Source organism: Gossypium raimondii, chromosome 4 (assembly GCF_025698545.1).
Source record: "Gossypium raimondii isolate GPD5lz chromosome 4, ASM2569854v1, whole genome shotgun sequence".
Lineage (NCBI taxonomy): Eukaryota > Viridiplantae > Streptophyta > Magnoliopsida > Malvales > Malvaceae > Gossypium > Gossypium raimondii.
The window spans coordinates 8,805,851-8,824,989 of NC_068568.1; the positions used below are offsets into that span (position 1 = coordinate 8,805,851).

Here is a 19,139-nt window from a genome sequence, read left to right on the forward strand (position 1 = left end):
TCATGAGGCACAACTAAATTGTAGATAAAGCCTTCTCATCAAGTTCTTCCAATTTTGATTGATTTAGATTATTAGGCATTTTCCCGATAATGACCTTTTTCAGACTATTTTGAACTAGAATTGTCGTCATCCGAACTTGTCATAGATTAAAATTTGTAATGTCATCAAACCTCTGACTGTCGAACCTTGTTGTTGTCATATCTAAATGGTTTGAATGTGAAAATCGAACCAAGCTATGATACCAGTTTGTCGGGGATAAACTCGTATAAGCAACAAACAAGAACGAATAAGAGAAAAAAATTGAATAAATAGGGCACACAAATATTTATGTGGAAAAACTCCTCAAAAGAGGATAAAAAACCATGAGAAAAGATAATTTTACTAAAAAAAGAAAGGAGTACAAAAGATGGAGAGAATTAAAAGAAACATGAAACCTTGAAAACAAAGAACAAAATTCTCCCAATTTTAATATTTTCTATTGTGTAAAACCTAGAGTAACTAAGGCCTATTTATAGGCTGAAATTCGTAGCATTTATGACTAGAATAACCCTAGGTTAATTAGAGTTTAAGTGGGAAACTGAAACTGAGTTTAATTGAGAGAAGAAAATTGAGAAACTTAAGGAGCACATCGCCATGTCGTGACGTAGCATTTGGTCGTTGGGGCAAAGAATGATTGCATCATTAGGACGAGGGCTTTCTTCTCATTGTGACATTGGCTGGTTGTCGGGATGAAGAAATTCTTCTTGTTGCGACGTCACACACTGTTTGATCGAAATGTGAGACATACTTCCACAAACCAAAATATATAAAGATGGTGTGAATCAAGATTTTAAGAATTTCTACAAAATTTTTCTAAATAATGAGAAAAGGAAAGAAAATCTTAGACATTTTGATTTCTAGTGGTTTGACCTCAATTGCCTACCTCCACTACTTAGTATTTCTCAACCAAGAATTTGTAATGCCCCGAAAATTTTTGGTGTAAAAAAATTTGTAAACTCCCAAGAATAAAAAAATATTAAGTCATTTTGGGAGGTTAAATCAAGAGGTTTTCTAAAAATGAGTATCATGTTAGTTTCTATAACTCGGTATGTTGAATTTCCATTATTAATTAGTATTAAAAAGTTAGTAATTTGATGTATGAACTATTTTGTAAGAAATTCAAAATTAAAGGTTCAAATGTTTTAAAAGTGAAAAGTATAATTAGAATTGTGGGAATATTTTATGTGGTTATTTGTCCAAAAGAATTTTAGTAAATCGCCCATTAGTTGAATTTTTGAAAAAAATCTTTCATCCCATTTCCTTTAATCTTTGATTAATTTCATTCAATCCAAGTTAAGTAAGTGCAATTATACACATTTCTTTCTAAAATCAATAGTCTCAATCCGGAAAATCAAAGTTCATAATCTTTTCTCCTTTCTTTTCTAGCCGTCAATCATGGTAGAGTAGAGAAATTTTAATTTTTGTGATTTCTTGCTAAAATTAGGAGAGAGATTGTGTTTTTAACTTGTAGATTATCATTATATTATTAAAATTCAGATTTTGTAAGATTATGATGAGTTCTTTAGTGGTTTTAGACAAGTTTTAGAAAAGTGAAGTTGGTTTCCGCTTTATAAAATGCATAGTTTTTAGTTGACTTAGGATTTATGCTTGTTTGTTCTTGCTATACTAACTTATTCATCGTTTTGATTGTGAAATTGAAGCGAAAGAGGTGGTTGAAAGTTTGAAGGCCAAAGGGAAGCCTAAGGTGTTGGAAAAGTGCTTCAGTTTCAGTTTGTGCTTTATAATTTTTAATTTACTCTATATATTTGTGTAAATTGATTTTTTAGGATTGTTATATTACAATAGGTGTTTAAATTGCTTAGTGACACTTTTTGTGTGCATTGTTTAGTTCTAATGTGATATAATGTGCAAGAATGCTTAAAGATGTGTTTGAAGTGTTATATGAAGAAAAATGTCATCACTATGCTTTTAATTGGTATGTAAAAAGGCTAAAAGTGTTGGAAATTTGTGTTTTAGTCCTTAAAAAAAATCTTATTAAATGAATTGAAAATTTTTTGAGTATAATTGACATATGATAGGATATATAGAACTTTTAAATTATTTTGTGTTTATGGGTTAAATGTCTAGGAGTATTTGTTATGCTATGCACATCTTCGGTGTGATGGTTGACTAAGTCATGTTTTATACACATCGAAGTATAATTATCGTTCTTTGCTTTGTAGCGCCATGCACATCACTCTTGGTGTGCTAGATGGATATCCATGCATTTGATTACATTTCCATATTCGATCAATAAGGCAATATTTAATTGCACATCTAAAATGATATTATTAAAGAAATCTAAAATACATGTGTTAATTATGCTCGAGGAATATGTGGTTGAAAAGATGGTAGCATGCCTTGTGTTGTATGCAAATTGTTCAAAGATTATTTATATTATTAGTGTGTGACCTAATGTTATGCCATTTGTTGTTTATGTTCAAATGCTTTGAAGTTGGTTAAGTTCAAATGCTTTGAAGTGACTTGTGTTGTTATTTATTAGGTTAGATTTTGCAATTAGTCCTTATACTTTGCAAAAGTTGTGAATTTATTCCTTATATTTTAATTTGCTTAATTTTAGTCTGTATAATTTTTCACTTTGTCAATTTTAGTCCTGACCCATATAGTAGTAATTAAATATGTTTGGTTAAATTCAATTACTAGTCGGCACTATTCATATAGTTATCGATTTAGTCTTTATTCTCTAATTGAACCATTTTAAGTCCTTACACTATTCAAATTTTAAATTTTCTGTCTTGACACAAATAACAATCATTAATCCATTAACAAAATTTTTAGTGAGTAATATGTAGAAAAACAAGCTGACATGGCATTACACATATGATAATATGTTTTCCGCATTAGATTTTGAAAATAGCAAGACTTAATGAATTTAACAATTATTGTTTGGTGGCACACGAACTAAAAATGACCAAATTAAAGTACATGAACTAAATCTATTACTTCATAAAGTACAATGACTAATAGCATAATTTAACGCATTTATTAGTATACTTCAAAATTAGCAAGTATATATGATATTATTGGAAATTCGTTGAACACCATTTACCTCTTAAGGAAAATTCAGTGTGCGAAATTGTGTTCCTTGCACAAGTTATATGTAGTGATAAGAGCATTTTTGGCGAACAACATTAGCTTTCAAAGTTTCAACCTAAGACTTTACCCTTTTGTCATTATATGTGGTGTTGCTCACCTCATACCTTAATTATATAGCTAAAGGTTTGATCTCTGCTCGTAGAAATGAAATATATTCCATCACTAGCCGTTTACCTCTTCGAATAATACTTATTTTAAGAGAACTAATCACTGCCATTAACTATGAATATATATATAAAAGAATTTAAACCATATGGTTCATTTTGTAATTTTATGATTTGTTAGAACATATTAAATTATATGTGAGTTCATAAATAATAATCATCATTGTTCCTCTGCAATCTGGACTACTTGCGTAAAGACAAAAGATGTTATAAGATAAGATCATAAACAACTTCCAAGTAACAACTAACCACCAAAATTATAAAAAATATTAATTATTAGGAATCCCAACACGAAATTACAATATCAAATCGGGTTACTAATTGTTAATTTTCCAAATATATGCGGTCTTTGTTAAAAACGTTTTTATTTGAGGTAATGTTTGTTAAAACTTAAATTTACACTTATTCTGTTGGTCTGACCGGTTATTAACTCATTATGACCTTTCTTCATTTTTCTTTTTTCTTCTTCATAAATCATCCTCAATTATTCAACATTTTTATGTCCCTTTCCATTAAACCACCTTCGAAAATATTAATCATATACCTAATTTGAAGATGGAAGTCGGATCTTCTTCAAGTAATTTCAAGCTCTACGATCAATTCGAATTGCTGGAATTTGAGGATAGGTTAGTGTTCAAATCCCTCGAATCTCCCGATAAAGGCTTTTCGATTTGCCGTCGTCAAGGAAACATCGAACCCCTATCTGGCAAGTCTCTTTTTTTTTTTCTCTCTCATTATTTTCATTGCTGGATTCTTAAGCTTTGTTTTGAATTTCGAATGGCTTGTATTCCAAGACTCCTGATTGGGCCATATTCTTTTTAATGGTATTGATTAGCATTTGTAGGTGAAGTCTTTGTGATTAAAGTTCTCGTAAATGAAATGAATTATTAGTTATTTTCTGAATCAGCAAAATGATTAATTTGGTAAATGGAAAGCGATATTTCCTTTTTATGTTGACTTTCCATGATTTGGATCGGAGAGCTTATATAATTTAAAATTTTTGCAGATGAATCTTCTTCTGGAAAACCACCCAAAACCTCTACCATTTATGGCGTGGCTGGAACAATTAGATTGCTTGCAGGTTCAGAGTAACCAAATTAAATGAAATCATTTACTCATTTTTGTGTTTGTGTTATATAAAATAAAAAAATGAAGTCAGTTGTCATAAATTCTTCATTCGCTTATACAGGAACATATGTACTTGTAATAACTTCAAGAAAGGAAGTTGGGAGTTTTCTAGGTTTCCCTGTCTACCGAGTTGAATCTATGAAATTCCTGGCTTGCAATGAGGCTTTGAGGTTTTCCAATTCTCAAGAAGTAGGATTGTTATTCTTGTCTTTAAAATCTTTATTTAGACGTCTAATATGATGCTTAATATCTGACCCTTATAAAATTATGTGATGCTTTATTTTAAGCAGAAAAGAGACGAGGCTTACTTCATGTCCTTGTTGAAAACAGTTGAAGCAACTCCTGGATTATACTACTCATACGAAACAGATATAACAGTGAAGTAAATTCTTTTACCATGCAGTGTGCTTTATGGTTATATAAGTTTCACAACCGTTAAGCTTATGACGCATTTGATTGTGTATACCAGCTTGCAGAGAAGATGCAAATTAATGGAAGCATGGACGAGCAAACCATTATGGAAACAGGTTAGTTTCAATACTTGGATCATGATGGGAAGCTTGTTAAACTTCTTTAGTTGAAAAAGAATCCAGTTCTCCTGTGTTCTCGGAGCTTTCATATGTGAACTTTGGTTTGTTAATCTTGCAAGTGAGGTCTTGCTGTTTTAAGGTGTGAATAAGGTTCATATGCTTACTTTGTCTAGCTACTAGTTTCTGGAGATGCTTTGCATTTGAAGTCAAACACTCAGAGCACCTTATCTCTCCTTTTTTCTTTTTTGTATAATCCATAGCTAGTCAGTACTTGCAAACGATTTTTAACTTCAGTTTTCTGTTTATTTCAGGCTGATCCTCGATTTGTTTGGAATAATCATCTTTTGGAGGAACTCATTGAGTACAAGGTTAGATATTTCGCATCTATGCTATAAAAATTTCAGCTTTCTTAAGCTGTTAGTATTTCCTTGTTAGGCATACCAAAGTGATTTCTGCTGTTGTCCGAAGAAAGAACTCCAAAATATCAAGAAATGATGAGAACTTTTCGAACAGAATCATAAAATCATTATATTTCTTTCTTTCCTTGACCTTTTTGATTAATTAATTTTTTCCCTGGCAGCTTGACAGGTTTATCATTCCTCTCCTACAAGGAAATATCCTTAAACTTCTGCTTTATCATGCTTTTGAACCCATCTGCGTGTGTGTGGCATGTTCATGTGCATTATATGCATGAAAGATCACTATTTGTGCTTACCATGAATATTCTAGAGAAATTTCTTGTACATTTTATTTTAAATTTTCTTCGAAAATATATTTTGGTGTTTCCACTTAACCTAGGTTTAAGTTTCCAAGTCACTCAATTAAAGCTGAAGAGTTCACCTGCCACATTTACATTACTTTCAAGGAGGTGTACAAGACGTTTAGGTAAAATGTTTTTGGATGACTCATTCTTTTCTTTTTTGATGTTGCTAGTCTAAGAAGCTTTAAATATGGTGTCACAGGAACACGGATGTGGAGAAGGGGAGCTAACCTCGAAGGGGACAGTGCTAACTTCATTGAAACAGAACAGTTGTTGGAGCTTGAAGGTTTCAGGTGTTCATCATTGCAGGTATGTCTACAATGTAGCACCTGACTTCAGAAAGTTGAGCAATTACTAATTTCCAAGGTCTCTTTTTTCTTATAAAGTAACTTGGGTATCTTGATTTATCTTAGCTTCATGGTTATTTTATTTGTGAAGAATGAAGAATCATACTATTTGACTTCTCTGGATTGTTCTGTTAAACTTTCTGGTTCATAGTTCTTGTGGTATTTAGCACAATTTGGTCTATTTTTACAATAAAGTACATCCATATTTAACTTCATATTTTGATTAAATTTAATTTTCTAGACCAACGAGAAGAAATAACTTCTATACATTTGTGAAGCTATTTTCCTTTTTGCATCTCAGATACGAGGCTCTATTCCACTGCTTTGGGAGCAGATTGTTGATTTAAGCTACAAACCACAGCTTAGAATTATTCAACATGAGCAGACGGTAGATTTTTACTTGAATGCAGCAGCAATTATTATTATTATTATTATTATTATTATTATTATTATTATTATTATTATCTGTGAAAATAGTGCTAAAGCTTTAGCGTTTCTGCACTTTCAACTTTTGCTTCAGCCACAAGTTGTGGAGCGCCACTTCAATGATCTTTATCAAAGATATGGAGAAACTATAGCCGTGGATCTGACAGATAAAGTAAGTATTCATTCTCGCTTCTCTTTATAGTCAAGCAAAAACCTAGCAGCAATTTGATTTTGTTTCTCATATTTGGAAAATTGTTGTCAAGACCTGCTGCGCATAATTACAGTTTTACAAACTAATCCTCATTCTACAGAAAGAGCAATTATTTCTTATTTTGCTTGACTAGTTCAAATGTGTATGAGGATACAAAGCTTTTGGTATTTATGTCACTATGTAATTGAGCTTTGACTCTTTTATGCGAAGCTCAAACTTTTTATTACACTTGTAACTAGCAAATGTTTCATCTTTCATACATTTTGATATTGTAGCATGGTGATGAAGGTCAACTAAGTGCTGCATATGCAGAGGAGATGCAAAAGCTTCCAAATGTGAGGTGACGTACGATATTCCTAAATATTTAAATATATTAGTTTGCTACGGATTTTTTAGTAGTCATCTAGTTGCTACTTCTAGATAACTATTTGCTGTTCTTTTTGGTCTTTTCTTTCCATGATTTCCCATGAATAATAAATGACGTTTCGGTTATTCTATTATAGTATATAGTTTTGTTTGTCCCTCCTTGCCTCTTTTTAGGCAACTTCTTTCTGTCCTTGATATCAAATAGCATTCTATGGAAAGTGATGAACGTGTTTCCTAAGTTGAGATCTTTTGCTTCCTTCTGGAACTGAACGGTCTCCAAGAGAACTTTGATCGTTACAACTTAATGTTTGACATGCCTGTCCTGCAGATACGTATCATTTGACTTTCATCATGTTTGTGGAAGCTCGAACTTTGCTAACCTCCAAGTTCTATATGATAAAATCTCCGAGGAATTTGAAAAGCAAGGGTAAGAACAACAAAATAAAATGTTATACATATAAATAAAGTATGCCATGATCATGGTACTAGCTATCCAGATTACTGTTTTGTACTATCACTAATCTAGCTGAGCAGATACTTCCTTATAGACAAAGATGGTAAGATCCTGGAGGAACAGAGAGGCATTATTAGATCTAACTGCATTGATTGCCTTGATCGAACAAACGTGACCCAGGTTTGCGAAAAATGTGTCTTCTTAATTCTTTGTTATCAGAAGAAAATATCCATGTTGACCAACAAATTTTTATGTGCTCTAATTTGAATTTCTATAATATTTTCAAGGCTCTTTTAAGCTTTGCTTATTTATTCTCTTAAACAGAGTTACCTTGCTCAGAAGACTTTAGACATCCAATTGCAAAGGCTTGGGGTATTTACTTCTACCGAGTACATTTCTATGTTTCCGGAAGATTATGTGAAGTTCAGAACATGTAAGTTATTTTGCATACCATTGCTAACTTTCTTAGTTTAGGACTTGATGTCCTTTTATACATACTAAATGCTTTCTTCACTTATGTTAGTGTGGGCTGAGCAAGGTGATGAGATAAGTCTTGAATATGCTGGGACTCATGCACTGAAAGGGGATCTTGTTAGGTATACATGGGATTTGAAGTCAATGGTTTGCAAAGAATCAGTATCCATTTCATTGTTACCATTTGTGAATGCTTTTGTATGACAATAATTTCTGTAGATACGGCAAACAGACAGTAGCTGGATTTATAAAAGATGGAATGAGTGCGTTATCAAGATACTATGTGAACAATTTTCACGACGGAATTCGGCAGGCAAGCTCCCTCTTTCATCTTTCCCGAATCTCAATCAAGGAAATGTAATAGACCCTTATTCTAAAACAAGTTTGATGTTTCTCAGGATGCATTGGATCTTGTAAGTGGTCGTTATACTGTCAGTAAAAGTAATCCTTCACCATTCCAGCTAAACAGTTTCGAATCCTTCTCTGTAAGTTCATCATTTTCCATTGGTGTTTAATAATTAAAATATTAATGTAAAAGAATATCAATCACTTGCCCTTTTTATATGTTATATTTTTCATTACAACCTAATATAAAGGTAATTGAAAATGGCAGTATCTTCCAGTGGCATCAGCTTTGCTGATAGGAGGTTTGACACTGACAACCTTCTCACTTCAGCAAGGTATCCCTTCTTGCCTTAAAAACAAGGTTGTAATGTAACTTGTTCCTTTCTTTTTAGTAATTCTGTTAACTAAAAGTGTTGACACTCTTTTTTTTTTGCCTCTCTTTTTAACATGTGTAGCGGCTCGAAACGCACAGCATTATGTGTCTTCCGTTGTCTGGGCTGGAGTGACTGCTGGAGCGATGGCTTTAGTCAAAGCTAATGGAAGGCAGTTTTGTTCTAGGCCTCGCTTGTGTCGCCTCTTGTAAACTACTCTTAGCTTCAAATTGATAATATTTTACTCTTACTGCTATACATACATATATATAAATATATATGTGTTCTTTTATGATTTCAATATTCGTTGCATATAAAATCATAATTTTATTCTTGGTTTGGATTAAAAATTATAAAATAAAATTTCAAAAATTCAGACCATCATTGTTGGTTTATGTTTCGAACAGATATTTCAATATCAAACAAAGGGTCATATTATGGCTGGTTGACGTTTCTCCACTATATTCAAGTTCTATGTACTTTGTAAGAAAGAAAAAAGAAATTCTATGTACTTTAATTTAGGGTTGGTATTTAGAAAGTTGAAAAATTGTCAACTCTTTCTTATTTTCTTTATTTCCTACAATCACGTGGAGTTTTTAATTTGTAAATTTAAGATAATTTGATCTTTTATTCTTATAATATCAGTAATTAACTGAAAAATAAACGGTATTAATACTGTTAATTATTCCTATTAATATAATGACAGATCTTTCTTAAAAAGGCTTTTATTGATAAAAAAAAGGCTACATTCAATAAAAATGGACATAGTTAAGAATTTTTAATTATTCAAAATAAGAAATAATATTATAAAATAAAACTTGTAAACTAAATTTCATATGAAATATAGTAGGAGGAGTAAAAACATAATTCGTATAGCCTTTTATTAAGATGAAGAGAAAACCTGGTAACTTAATATCATCCATTGAAAGAAATGACTTTGGATTACCGTGAAGTGGAAGCCTCGTCCGCCATGGCTACCTGCTGTGAACGCCATCATCGACCAGGACGAGCTGCCAGTGATAAAAATAAAACGAAACATATTCCAGCTCATTGGTATTTATCATTGGTTCACTTTTCATGTAAGTCTGAAATGTTAAAATACCAATGAGTTGGCATCTACTTCCTACTTGTCTTCTTCTTGTCCCTCCACTTCGCACCCTTCAAAGACGTGTCTTTCTTAAACAACTAGAAAGCACCTACAACCAAAACATATCTTTCTTGGGTAAACTCCATTTTGGTTAATGGCGAAACAGGTAAATGAAAATTATTTTCACCATGTTGAAAACGTGCTCCTTAATAATCCTGGCTTGACGACAAAACTCACCGAACCTGTCATTTCTCAACCCGTGCCTGTGCCTCCCCCCTTTCACCCCCCTCTCATTTTGTCTCTTGAGTCGGTTGTCTTTTAATACAAAAGTTAGCCTCTATTCATCCCCTCTCTCTTTTTCCCCCTTACAAACTTCAAGACAACACCAATATGTAATAATATAAGGTACTCCCCTGCCCCCTTTCCCTTATCTGTATTTCACGCCAAATTTTCACACGTCTCCTATGATCATCGTCTTCTTCTTCTTCAACCATCTCATTAATCCAAAAAAAAAAAAACAACAGCTGCTAATTAAGCACCTCCACCAGGCCTAAAAAGAGAATTACTTTCCCACCAAGCAAATAAAAATACCATATTTTTGCTTTACTCTCTTCTTCATTGACATTGACTTTTTGTTTTTTTGGTTGGTATGAGTCCAGGAAGCGGCGCCAGCACTAGCCGCGATGGTGGTTCCTTCGATACGTTCTTCGAGGGTTGGCTGGTGCGCCATGAGCATTACTTAGAAGAGTTACTCACTACTCAGCAACAATGCCGTGAATATCAGGGGGATGATGTGAAGGACCTTATAACCAGAGTGCTCTCCCACTACCAACAGTACTTCGAAGAGAAATCTCGCGTGGCGCAACGCAACGTTTTCCTTGTTTTTGCTCCGACCTGCTTATCTTCCTTAGAGTGTGCCTCGCTTTGGATAACGGGTTTCAAGCCAGGGTTCGCGTTAAGGCTAGTTTTTAGCTCCGTACAAGACCTGTCTCAAGAGCAAAGCGAAAGGATAGAGAGGTTGATGGAGGAGACCAAGGTTGAAGAAAGGGTGCTTAATGACGAGTTGGCCAGGGTTCAAGAGAGCGTAGCGGCTCCTCCTTTGCTAGAGATGGCTAGGAAACAAGCACGGCGGATGAACGTGGAAGGTGGAAGGGAGGAAGCACTGCTGACGTTGAGGAAGGCGTTAGAGGAAGTGGTGGCGGGAGCTGATTTGTTGAGGATGACGACAACAATGAAGGTGGTGGAGATACTGAAACCAGAGCAGAACGTGAGGTATTTGACAGCTGCAACGCAGTTGTTCCTTAATCTTAGAAATTTGGGGTTACAAAAGGATGCCAGCACAAAGGGATGAAAGAAACAATGGTTATTGAGATCATAACAGTGAGGCACACAGTACAGATAGTTTGTATATGATAATATCTCTTTTTTTGCAAGTATTTGTTTTGTTGGGGGTGGGGGTTATAATGAGTTTTTGACAACTTGAAAGACTTAACGGCCATAGTTACTAATTATTATACATCGGCAGGCAAAAAAATGCTTGAGAGGCAGTGCCTGCATGCTTTCCCACGGTGGTAATTCATATAGTTGCATGAATAAGGCTTAAGAACCAGCACCATGTATATTAACTATAATTCTACGCACTAACTGGAAATTATCAGCCAATTAAGAGAATTTTGAACAATGCGCAATCCAATCTTGGATTCCATCTTTCTTCTTTCCATATCCAACATAATAAACTATATGAGGTTTTCATTCAACTTAAGAAACCATTTAAAACTCCCATTTCCAACATATTTGCAGCTCTTTTTTCCCTGCCTTCTTTACTTACCGTGCTTAGGGTGAAAAGTAAAAGCAACCGAAAAATACAAAAGAATGGAGATGCGGGGTATCGATCCCCGTACCTCTCGCATGCTAAGCGAGCGCTCTACCATCTGAGCTACATCCCCAATTTGACGTCAATTTAAAGCCTATGACAAACTTACCGTCAACGAATCCAAAATCAGAAATTCGCCAAATGGGCCGTTTGCTAGGTTCGGTTCGGTTCGCTTGTATTATTATTTTTATATTATTTTTAAATATATATAATACATAAAAATATTAAAATAAATATTTTTTAATAAATTGAAAATAAATTTTAAAAAAATATGTATACTTAAATAACACTAAAATAAATATAATTTAACAAGCAAATACCTCTAAAATAATAACAAAATTAACAATAAAATAAGTGTTATATAATATTCAAATAATAACAACAAAACAGTAGTAACAAAATAGTGAAATGGTAGCAAAATAAGGAAAAACAATAACAAGAAAATAGAATTAAAATAACAAAAAATAACATATTTTTTTGTCCTTTTGTGAATTCGAGCCAGGTCTAGGCTAAAAATACCTTACCTGAGGTTGGACCGTTTTTTAAACGGGTCTTTTTTTTTGCCCAAGCCCATTTTTTGGGCCTATATTTTTGCCTAAACCCTCTCACTTTTCGGGCGAACCTTATATGATGCAGGGGAATTATTATCTTGTGGTTTTATTTTCATCACCTAAATAAAAATATTTTTATGTTGTTACAATAATTAAACATAAAGTTTGATGTGGCGTTTCATATAATTATTTTTTACTTTTTTGATCGGTTATTGTTCATCATCTTCTTCTTCTCCACACCACCTATGTTTCCTTCTTTCTTTTTTCTTCTTTTTCTTTGATCTCTGCTTTTGGCCACTACACCATCTCTTCTGTTGGGGATCGACTCGTATAAACAATGAGATAATAAAAGTGGAGAATAACGAACACAAATATTTTATATGGAAAATCCTCAAAGAGGGAAAAACCACAGGCAAAGGAGATATCAACTTTTCATTAAACAAGTAAACAAATGGGGTTACAATATGGAGAAAATAAACCTAAAAGTATTAAATGTACAATCCCAAACCTCAAAAACAAAATCCTAACTTAGGAACAAAATTTCTCCATAATTATCACGAACTCTCACTAAAAATCATATGCGATTATATCTTGTCGCCCCCCCCAAAAAACCTTGCTAATTGACATGTCTAACAGGGATACAATGATCCCTTTAAATAGGCTTAGACTAGTTCTAATTATACTAAAATATCCCTGGAATAATTAGAGTCCAACTGGGAGAAGAAGTTCGACTTGGATTCTAAAACTTAACTGCATAACTTGGAGAAATCATTATGACGTCCCATGCATACTTGTCACGACGTCACTGTTACGTTCGTTTGGGGTTCCATCATGACGTTGCTTGTCTTCACGTCGCAATGTCGCCTCTATTTTATCTTTTCTGCGGTAAATCATCAAAAGCCTTTCCAAGTGCCTGCGAAACATCTAATAAATGCGAAACATACCCCACAAGTTTCTACCTTGACTCGTATTTATCACACCTCCTTTTCCATGCCCCGTCATGGGTCAAACTCAAATTTTGCATAAAATCAACCAAGTCTAAATTGTGCTCAAACTTGAAAAATGAAAGATTCCTAGTCTTCAGATCAAAGTTGTATAATGCATCAATGGCTAGTAATACCCAAACATGAGAGAAACTATTAACTCTCTCCACCTGACTGTAACCATCTACGAGGAACTTTGCTTCAAACACTCTGTGAACCATTCGAGTTCTAAAGACTAAAAGGGGATTAGATTGTTTTCTAAATTGGGTACATACATGACATCCGACACGACTCCACCTTCAACCGGATTATGTAGAGAGTATCAAATCATCATCCTTGTCCTCGGCCATATCAGCTACCTCTGTAATTATCCAAAACTACCAAAATTGAAATTTTTGATCCTATTAAACTTCTCGATATCCAAATTTGTTATTATGTCACCAAATGAATCGATCTTGCGAAAGTTGAACCAGACTCTGATACCAATTTATTGGGGATCGATCCGTATAAACAGCAAGATAGCAAAAGTTGAGAGGAATGGATACAAATAATTTACATAGAAAATTCTCAAAGAGGGAAAAACCACGAGCAAATGAGGTATCATATTTTCACTAAAAGAGTAAACAAACAAGATTACAATATGGAGAAAATAATCCTAAAAGTACTAAACGTACAATCTTAAACCCCGAAAATAAATTCTTAACTCGAGAACAAAATTCTTCTATAATTACCACGAAACTCTCACCAAAACTCATATGCGACTACATTTTGTCGCCCCTACAAGAAAATCCCTTGCTGATTGGCATGTCTAATAGGGATACAATGACCTCTTTAAATAGGCTTAGATTACTAATCATGCTAAAATATATATAGAATAATCAAAGTCCAACAAGGAGAAGAAGTCCTGCTTGGTGTCTAAAACGTGGCTGCATAACTCAGAGAAATCGTTGTGATGTCATGGCATCCTATGCATGCTCGTCACGATGACACCGTTAAGTTCGTTTGGAGTTTCATCGCGTCGTCACGATGACGCTTGTCTTCATGTCGCGGCGTCGTCTTTGTTTTACCTCTTTTTTAGTAAATCGTTGAACGTCTTCCTAAGTGCTTGCAAAACGTCTAATAAATGCAAGGCACACCGCACATATCCCTTTACCTACTATTTCCATCATCACTGCACCATCAAGAAAAAATAAAGAACACGCATGCGTTATAGTATGCTTATCTTGCTATATATCCCTCAACTATTTATCTTTTATCATCTACCTCCCATCTTCACTGTCTTATTTTTTCTACTTTGAACTCTGATGAAACCAAACTTATGAGCCTTCCATGTTCGTGCTTTTTAGTAATTTTTTAGGGTTATGGCCTATAGAGGCAAGCTAAATAAGGGTGTCATCAATGCCTAAAATGACTTTAGTTTCTTCTTTCTCACCTACCAAATTTTAAAAAAAAAATGGTTTTTCTTTCATTTATTTTTTAAAGCAAAGGAATGAATCCATGAACTGACGGGAATAAAGAAACTGAGTTGTTTGGAAAAGTTCATATTCCTCTTTCTTCTTTCTTTATCACTTATTCTATTAAAATGAAGTTGCAATCAATACCAAATAGTTCAATAAAGTGAAACATGAACAATTTTTTTATGGAGGGAAATAGGTTAATTAATTATGGCAAATATTTTTCATATTTGCAGCAAAGAAAGCTAGAAATTGAAAATAAAATCCATAATGGTGCATCAATGTATCTTCTGTTTAAATATCTTACTTGTATGAAAAATTAATTATTTGTCTTTTGTTGTTTAGCTGAAACTCTAAACATTGTTAGGGAACTCTTTCTTCTTAACATTTTGGTGCACAAATGTTGCTTAGGGATACTATTTTGCAAAGGTGACAATGGAAGAGCTCTTAGTCCCATGCAGTGGTGTATTTAGGAGGTTGGTAGGGCTCCGTTCCCCCATAAAATAGAAAATTGTCCATTTAGGCCCTTTAGAAAATTTAAAAATTTAAATTAGTAAAGTTAAAATTGCACTTTGCCCTCCTAAAAATGAAAAAAATTTGATTTAATCATTTAAAAATTATAAATATATAGGCAATTAAAAATTAAAATTTAATTTTGGCCTTCCTAAAAAATTTTTTTGGCTTCACCCTTGGTCCCATGGTTGATTTGTTTTTGGCAAAAGGTCTCCTCCTCTACTATTTTTTAACATAGGTCTCATTCTCCACTAGGCTTTCATGATTTTAACTTGGTGAATTTGGTGGCTTAAGCTTGAATATGTGGCCATTTCTGAAACTATTAAAATTGTGATGAATGATAGGTTTTGCATTTTGGGTCAAGCATACAACTATTAACAATTTTTGTATAAAATCATATTTTGAATATATATACAAAATGTAGAAAGGGAAACTACATAATAAACATATGGTAGTAATGGGTAAAGGAAGAGATTATGTAATGGCCAAAAGTAGGGAGCAAATGAAGAAGAAGAAATAATGATGGAAGCAGGATTGGTGTGGAGAGGAGGAACATGATGAACAATAATTGTGAAAAAAATAAGTAAAAAAATTATGATGTGGAATGCCATACCAAACTATGTTAGTGGGTTAACAATTGGGCAACTAAAATGTTTAATTATTGTAACCACAATTACTAAATTGCAAGTATTTTTATTTGGGTGACCAAAATGAAAACATCCAAAAAGTTGGTGACCAACTAGGTAGTTTACCCTAATTTCTTTTAAGTTTGTGTTTATAAAATGATCAACAATGAGAGAATATGGAAGAGAGAGTGGTGGTTGTTGTGGAGGTTGGTTCACCCAATAAGGGCAGAGAGTTGGAGGTTATACAAAGTGAAGATGGGGAGAGTATAAAGGCTGAGGGATAAAGGTGGATTAGTAGAGCGTAGGCTTAGTGTCTTGGAGAGTCGATCTTTATTTCCTCATTCCTGAAGGTATTTATAGGTGAGGATTTTGTGTAAGGTCATGTCAATGTGTTGGGCTTGTCATTAAGTCATCATTATGGAATGTGTGGGATAGATGTCTTCGACGGGATGAAAATGTCTATGATGGGAGAGATTCTATCATTTATTTTGACTTGACGGTATGGAGTAGTTGAGCCTACGTGGTATTTACCGACCAAAAAAATTATGTTCCCGATGAAGACTCTAACATCCGGACAACAAATGGTTTGTACTTGTCCAAATGGTCGTCTCGGAGGGAAAAATTCGCAGGTGACCTCCCGATTCACTAGTGGAAGGCTTACTGTTTGAGTGCCCTTTTAGCTTGTCACATGTCTTGACGCGAATGGGGGTATAACAATTGACCGCCTCTAGATGTACCAACATCCAAAGTAAGAATCCTACACAAAAGGTATGAAATAAGCGGTGTTCGTAAGTATACGGGTTAGGTTGCAATATCGTTATAACGAAGAAGGTAAGTACTCTGAGGATTGTACCTAAGGGAGACTAGCACTAAATTAATTCTAACATAAGAAAAAATAGATCTAATTAGTATTTAAATGAATTATAGTACGAGGAAACATAAAAGAAAATATTTTTTGGTTTTTATAAATAATAAAAATAAAAATAGCAAAAACCTAAATATAAAGAACTTCAGAAAACCTAATTTATAGAATTTGATCAATTCTAGGCATGTGTGATTTACTTGCTTTGATGGTCATAACTAATTCCTATTTTGGGGTTCTACTCAATAAAGTAGCCATTACCCTAGCAGGATCTCTCGATCTTCCACTAAACTAATGAGTCGGCAAGAACTAGTTATCTCTCGACCTCACAGTTCAGACCAGTTTGGGGCTAAGGTGTTCATGGATAGGCCATACGAATTTTGGGTTAATTCGCACCTAAATGACTTTCGAGGGTCATCAAGCCTAGGGTTGAAATTCTTCCTCTCCCAAACAGTTGATTCGCTAAGAAGACCCTACATAAGAATCAATTAATCACACCTCTACTCGCTAATTCCTCATAAGAGGATTTGTTTCTCATGGATCTCATGAACATAAACTTGAATATAAAGATAAACATAAATAAAAAACCAAGAATAGAGTTTAGAGAATCTTGTTTTGTATTTGCAAGATGAAGCCTAGAAAATCCACCAGTGTTTGGTTGCGTTTACAAACCAAGTTCTCCGAAGAACAAAAAGAAAAGAACTAGAAATAAACCTAAGCCTAAAAACTACAAATTGAAATTATAGAGAAAAACTAAAAGTATGAGAAGTTGTCCTTCCATAAGTGTTTTGAGATTCTTTTTATAGAGTTAGGGTTGTCGTCTTCCTCAACCCTAGGTTAGCTGACGTTCTCGTGTTTTAATTTCCATTGTACGGATCAAAACACCCTTGGCTTGTAAGTGCTTCCCGTACAGGACTAATGTCACGACAACCTAGTCCTTGTGTCGCGACATTGAAGGCAATATGCATGCTTCAGAGGTAGCTTCAAGGGTGTTTCACGACATCCCTTGGCTATGTCGTGACATCCAAGGCAATATAGTGGTTTTGGCACTTTGTTCCCTCTATGGCGACCTCAATCTCCCCATGTTGCAACATAGTGACCAACTTTGAGTTCCTATTCCTTTGAATGGTCTCCTACACATTCACTAAATACGTTAGCTCACCTTTAGGCCTCATTTGTCCCCTAAGGTCAATAAAAGACTCAAAATGCACATTTTATTGAATTTAAACTAAACTAAGAAAACATAAATAAAACATACTGAAATTGCTCATATTCAAGCTCCTCAAATACGAAAACTAGTTTAATTCGCTACACTAAATTATGGCAGATCAAACTCCCCCACACTTAAGTCATTGCTTGTGCTCAAGCAAGGCAAACAAAAACAAAAAATTAAAAGACGACCCTTAAGCAAGTAGAATACAAATGTTGGCTTTGGAGTACATAACTAGGCATTTCATATTTACACATAATCTTGACATGATATATAGCTGACTTACCACTTTTGATGTTAGACACCTAAGTTCAGTATATTACAAGGTATACAAACATTAAGGTTTTCAAACATATGAGTCCATTAATAAATCATACCTGTAATTTGATTATACTAGCAGAATACAAGCAGTCAGAAATGCAATTATTTAACATGATACCAATTCATGACTAAGTTTACCTAGATCACATAAGACTTTTTGTCTTGTAACGTTCTAAGGTTTAGGACATGTATGAAATTCAAGAATAGTAAGCATCAAAATATTTTTAAGCACAAAAATAGTTTTGCATATCGTATTATTCCCTATTCTCCCCCTTTAATGACCCTTACCCGCTCACCGCCCTATTTCTCCTTCTCTCACCTTCTCTATTTCTCCACATAGGAAATAATAGTATAGTACAACAAATATGGCTAGCTCACGAGTTTCTGTGCACTAATAAATGAGTTTTTTTCTATTTTTGTAACTTTGTCACCTTTTTCTTTTTCAACACATCACACACACAAATGCTTTTTACTTTTCAAGTTTTTTTACTCGTTTTTATTTTTTTGAAAAATTCTTTTGTTGCACATATTGGTTAATCTATAATCACTATATCACACTAATCCTTCCTATTTGACTCTATTTTTATAAAATTCACTATAATGTATTTACTTAACCTTCAATACATATGGCCAGACGTCTATAGTCGTGCAATTCAGGACCAAAGAAAATGGTAAATACAAATTAAATTTTTTGGCTCGGGTTTTGTATGAAGGTTCATCAAGAAATGTTTTCTAACTCAAATATAGGTACTAAAGATGAACAGACAGGGCTAGCTTTTTAGCTCTGGGTGTATACAAAACAATGCCTTAGGTCATCCCTAGGTATCTCAATATTCACAAATTTAATGAATCAAACAATCACAAATTCAACAACCTGTTATACATACTAGCATGCTCATTTCCCTGCATTCTCTATATCATCTAGTA

General features: G+C 33.7%; 2 protein-coding genes and 1 non-coding gene across 5 annotated transcripts; 2 read left to right on the top strand and 1 right to left on the bottom strand.

Moving 5' to 3' along the window:
- The first annotated feature begins 3,729 nt into the window (after positions 1 to 3,729).
- Positions 3,730 to 9,033, top strand: LOC105780360 (phosphoinositide phosphatase SAC8). 3 transcript variants are annotated; one of them, XM_052629344.1, is made up of 20 exons: positions 3,733 to 4,026; positions 4,327 to 4,401; positions 4,510 to 4,637; positions 4,739 to 4,830; positions 4,918 to 4,975; positions 5,290 to 5,346; positions 5,559 to 5,590; positions 5,781 to 5,863; positions 5,941 to 6,047; positions 6,387 to 6,473; positions 6,606 to 6,683; positions 6,998 to 7,062; positions 7,417 to 7,515; positions 7,623 to 7,722; positions 7,867 to 7,975; positions 8,066 to 8,138; positions 8,236 to 8,329; positions 8,415 to 8,501; positions 8,630 to 8,722; positions 8,817 to 9,033. In XM_052629344.1, exons 1-20 carry the CDS (start codon positions 3,876 to 3,878, stop codon positions 8,865 to 8,867), a joined length of 1,719 nt encoding a protein of 572 aa, XP_052485304.1. In that variant the 5' UTR covers positions 3,733 to 3,875; the 3' UTR covers positions 8,868 to 9,033. The 3 variants fall into 3 exon arrangements, 2 of the variants coding, with proteins under 2 accessions (XP_052485304.1, XP_052485303.1); XM_052629343.1 differs by having other exon boundaries at positions 3,735 to 4,026; positions 8,630 to 8,696; XR_008195092.1 differs by lacking the exons at positions 8,066 to 8,138; positions 8,236 to 8,329; positions 8,415 to 8,501; positions 8,630 to 8,722; positions 8,817 to 9,033 and having other exon boundaries at positions 3,730 to 4,026; positions 7,637 to 7,722.
- A 1,227-nt stretch (positions 9,034 to 10,260) lies between these two features.
- LOC105780361 (protein ZW2) lies at positions 10,261 to 11,500 on the top strand. The gene has a single exon (XM_012604645.2). It carries the CDS (start codon positions 10,469 to 10,471, stop codon positions 11,168 to 11,170), a length of 702 nt encoding a protein of 233 aa, XP_012460099.1. The 5' UTR covers positions 10,261 to 10,468; the 3' UTR covers positions 11,171 to 11,500.
- Positions 11,501 to 11,692: 192 nt separating this feature from the next.
- On the bottom strand, positions 11,693 to 11,765 carry TRNAA-AGC (transfer RNA alanine (anticodon AGC)). The gene has a single exon. It is a non-coding gene; the product is annotated as a tRNA-Ala (tRNA).
- Between the last annotated feature and the right edge of the window lie 7,374 nt (positions 11,766 to 19,139).